This window comes from Nestor notabilis, unplaced genomic scaffold (genome assembly GCF_000696875.1).
Source record: "Nestor notabilis isolate BGI_N333 unplaced genomic scaffold, ASM69687v1 scaffold10314, whole genome shotgun sequence".
Lineage (NCBI taxonomy): Eukaryota > Metazoa > Chordata > Aves > Psittaciformes > Psittacidae > Nestor > Nestor notabilis.
In genome coordinates, this window is record NW_009926933.1 from 19,564 (window position 1) to 22,722 (window position 3,159).

Here is a 3,159-nt window from a genome sequence, read left to right on the forward strand (position 1 = left end):
AATTCTGGAAGGCAACAGACTGAAAATCGTAAAGGTTAAAACAATTAATCAGACAATTGGAAATGTTACATACCATGCTGCAGATATGCCAATATGGTGGCAGATTCCTCAATATGTGCTGATTGGATTCAGCGAAATATTTGCAAGTATAGCAGGTAAGATCTTTGTGTGGTTTAAATCTGCTTTCATATCTATCATAAATGATGGATTCTTAGAAAATAAATATTTCCTTCTCAAATCATTATAAATAAGGTCTAATGTTCCCAAATACAGTAGTATACAATATAACTTAATATAAGTGGCAAAGCAAACGATTGTCTTTCACATTTGAAAATTGGCTATTATGATAATATGTTTTCAAGGCTGAATTTCAAGCAGAGCAACACTTAAAATATTCATGTGTCATCCAGTTAACACTAGATACTTGCAAACCCTAATGGAAAACAATATAGTCTTTCGATACTGTATTTTAAAGAATAGTTTTAATGCAGTATTGTTTCCTCTGAATCTATTGCAAATAAAATTTGTGCTTCGTAATTTTTTTTGGCTTAAAACTGAGCTCACAGTTCAGAAAGTCAATCTCAGGAGGAAAAAGGAAGCAATAAACCACCTTTAGAAAGATTTATCACCAGTTTAAATTCATGTCGCTTGAGTTTTCACATCTCTGAAATAAGTTATGTAACACTCAATCTAAAGTTTTTTGGTGAATATTAATAATGAAGTAGCTATCTTTTAATACAGTTTTATCTGCTTTATTTATAGATCAGTTTTTCTGTAGTTGTTTTAGTACTTGTGTGATACTAGGCAAACCGAAACGCTGTCCAAATCCTCCCTTTCTTGAACAAATGCAAGAGATCTTAAATTTCTTAATACTGTTCTGTGTGATGCAGTGAACAGCTGTGTGATCATATTGAATTTTAAGCTGAAAGTGAAGTGGGAGGAGAGGGTGAAGAGTACTATAAAATCTTCTTTTCTGCTCTGTTTCATGTACATGCAGGGCTCATTAGAGGAGGAAAGCACAGGTAACATACCTGTTGGCACTGTGGTGTGCCTAACTCTGGTTTACTATGGTTAAACAAGTGAAATGCTACTGTGAATCTCTTAGCACAGTGTTTCTGTATCTAGTGCTTGGAAGCAACGCTTGGTTGTGAGTAACAGAAACCTTTCATGATTGCAGAAGTAGCTATTCTGATACTACTTAAAGAGAATTGCAGAGCTACCTGATGTAATATATTGGAACTCCTCCAGAGACTTGATTTAAAAATCATTTAGTATTTGCTTAACTATGGTTACTTATTAATGTGTTGAAATACTGTTTCAGAGTATTGAACTTGGAAGATGATCGATTCAAACTGGCATTACATATAGCTCTTTTTCTTCAATTCCTTGTGACAGAATTTCCCGGTTTCATTTCCCCTGCAGGAGGTTACTTTCATTCCTCATGCTGGGCAAGCACAGTGGGTTAAAATGAGATTCTCTAATTCTGTAAGATCTTGCTGGCAGTAGCCCCAGCTGTCACATGGCCCACTTGTCCCCCTCTTAGTGGAACAGAGAACCTCTACTCCAGCAGGTTTCTGGTTACACATGTTCTACTGTCATCACAGTTGTTAGGAAATAAAACAAGGTGGTTGGATTGCTCAGTAAGTAGAAAATGTAGGCTTGAGGTTTTGTTTTTCCTGTCTGCTCATTTGCTCTAAGCTTTTCTACCAGCTGTCTGACCTGGGATTTCATGTGATGGGAAGAATTAGACATATCCATCATGTATTAAACTCTACCTTAGTTATTTAGTGTGTTGGAAGAATTGGTTTTTGATATGGTTTTGCCTTGTGTGTATTTGTACTTTAGTGGTATGCATTCAAGTGCACCACTAGTGTGCTCTTCACATTCTGGTGGACGGTTCATGTCTCCCACCAGGTTAGTTTTGGGAGTGGCCCATTTACAATATGAGTGCAGAGCCCTCCAATAAGGTCTTATCTGCATGCACATGGCATGTACCTGGAAACCAGCACCTCACACAAACTCTTGCAACAGTAAACATAAGGTTTGGACATAAGGTCCTGCTGGATTGCACCAACTGAAATGTAGTTCTTCACTTTTTGTACTGCAGCAGTCAGTATTGCAGATGAACCTGTGAGTGTTGAATGGCTGAAGGTCTGAGGTGTGCTATCTGACAAAGGTCCCATTCCTGGTTCCTTCTGTGGTTTCAATCACTCTCCACCCCCTGCCAGTGATGTATAGACAAATCCTTGATTTAATTTGCTTCAATAAACAACTAGTAAGATGGGGGAAGAGTTCACTGTGTTTAAAGCACATTATGACCCAAGATGCTACACATTTTAAATTCTTCAATTGAAAGTATGCTTTAGCAGTGCAGTCAACACATATCCTTTACTAGAGGATATGTATTTTTGTTTCTCTATCAGGCACTGTTGCTAGTTCATAGGTACTTGCAAGTTAAAAATAACAAGCCTATCTGCAGGTTAAGGAAAGGCTGAGGACTTGATGCATTCTCTGGTTGTCAAACTCTAAATGGAGACAAAGCTTTTTTACCTGCCTTCTGATTGTTATCAGACTACTTAGGATCTTTAAGAACACCTCTCAAGACCTAAAAGTATACTTTTCCAATTTGGTATTAAAAAGTTGATAAAGGTATCTATTGTGCTATGAAATTCAGCTTTAAAATAAGCAAAGTTAATGGTTACAAAACTATAGTGATTTGGAAATGTTTATTGTGAATAAAAAGTGACTAAATATTATTTGTTTACTGTAAACCTAAGCCTATTCTTATTAAGCCACATTAGTGACACTTGAGGTACCTTTAAAAAGATGACACACATTGCATTAATCTTTTGTATTATTCTGTCAATCCTCTTAAAGCACCCTTATTTAACCGGGAATTGTAATCGCACATGACAACATCAACTGGAGGGTTTCATTTCAAAACTGCTTGTTTGAGGTAGCATGAAATCGTTATCAATGGCTGCCAGCAGGCAAGAGTATCTCTGAAAGCAAAGAAAAGATTTTATGTTCCTTATGCCAGATTAAATATTAGGGTTGCTGGAAACATTATTCAGGTTTAGAAACATGCCTTATTTTGTCACAAAAAGTGCATAGTGTTACACCCATTTTGGGTCTTGTTTTGTATCTTAAGATCTTTCC

The 3,159-nt window shown here is 36.5% G+C and overlaps 1 protein-coding gene across 1 annotated transcript in view; it reads left to right on the forward strand.

The window, feature by feature from the left end:
- Nucleotides 1-3,159, forward strand: part of SLC15A4 (solute carrier family 15 (oligopeptide transporter), member 4) — a gene marked incomplete at its 5' end in the record, with an annotated part of 28,219 nt that overhangs the window by 19,559 nt on the left and 5,501 nt on the right. The window contains one exon of the mRNA XM_010013826.1: nucleotides 1-155. Within this exon, the coding sequence (XP_010012128.1) occupies nucleotides 1-155 (155 nt within the window). The remainder of the gene's footprint in view (nucleotides 156-3,159) is intronic.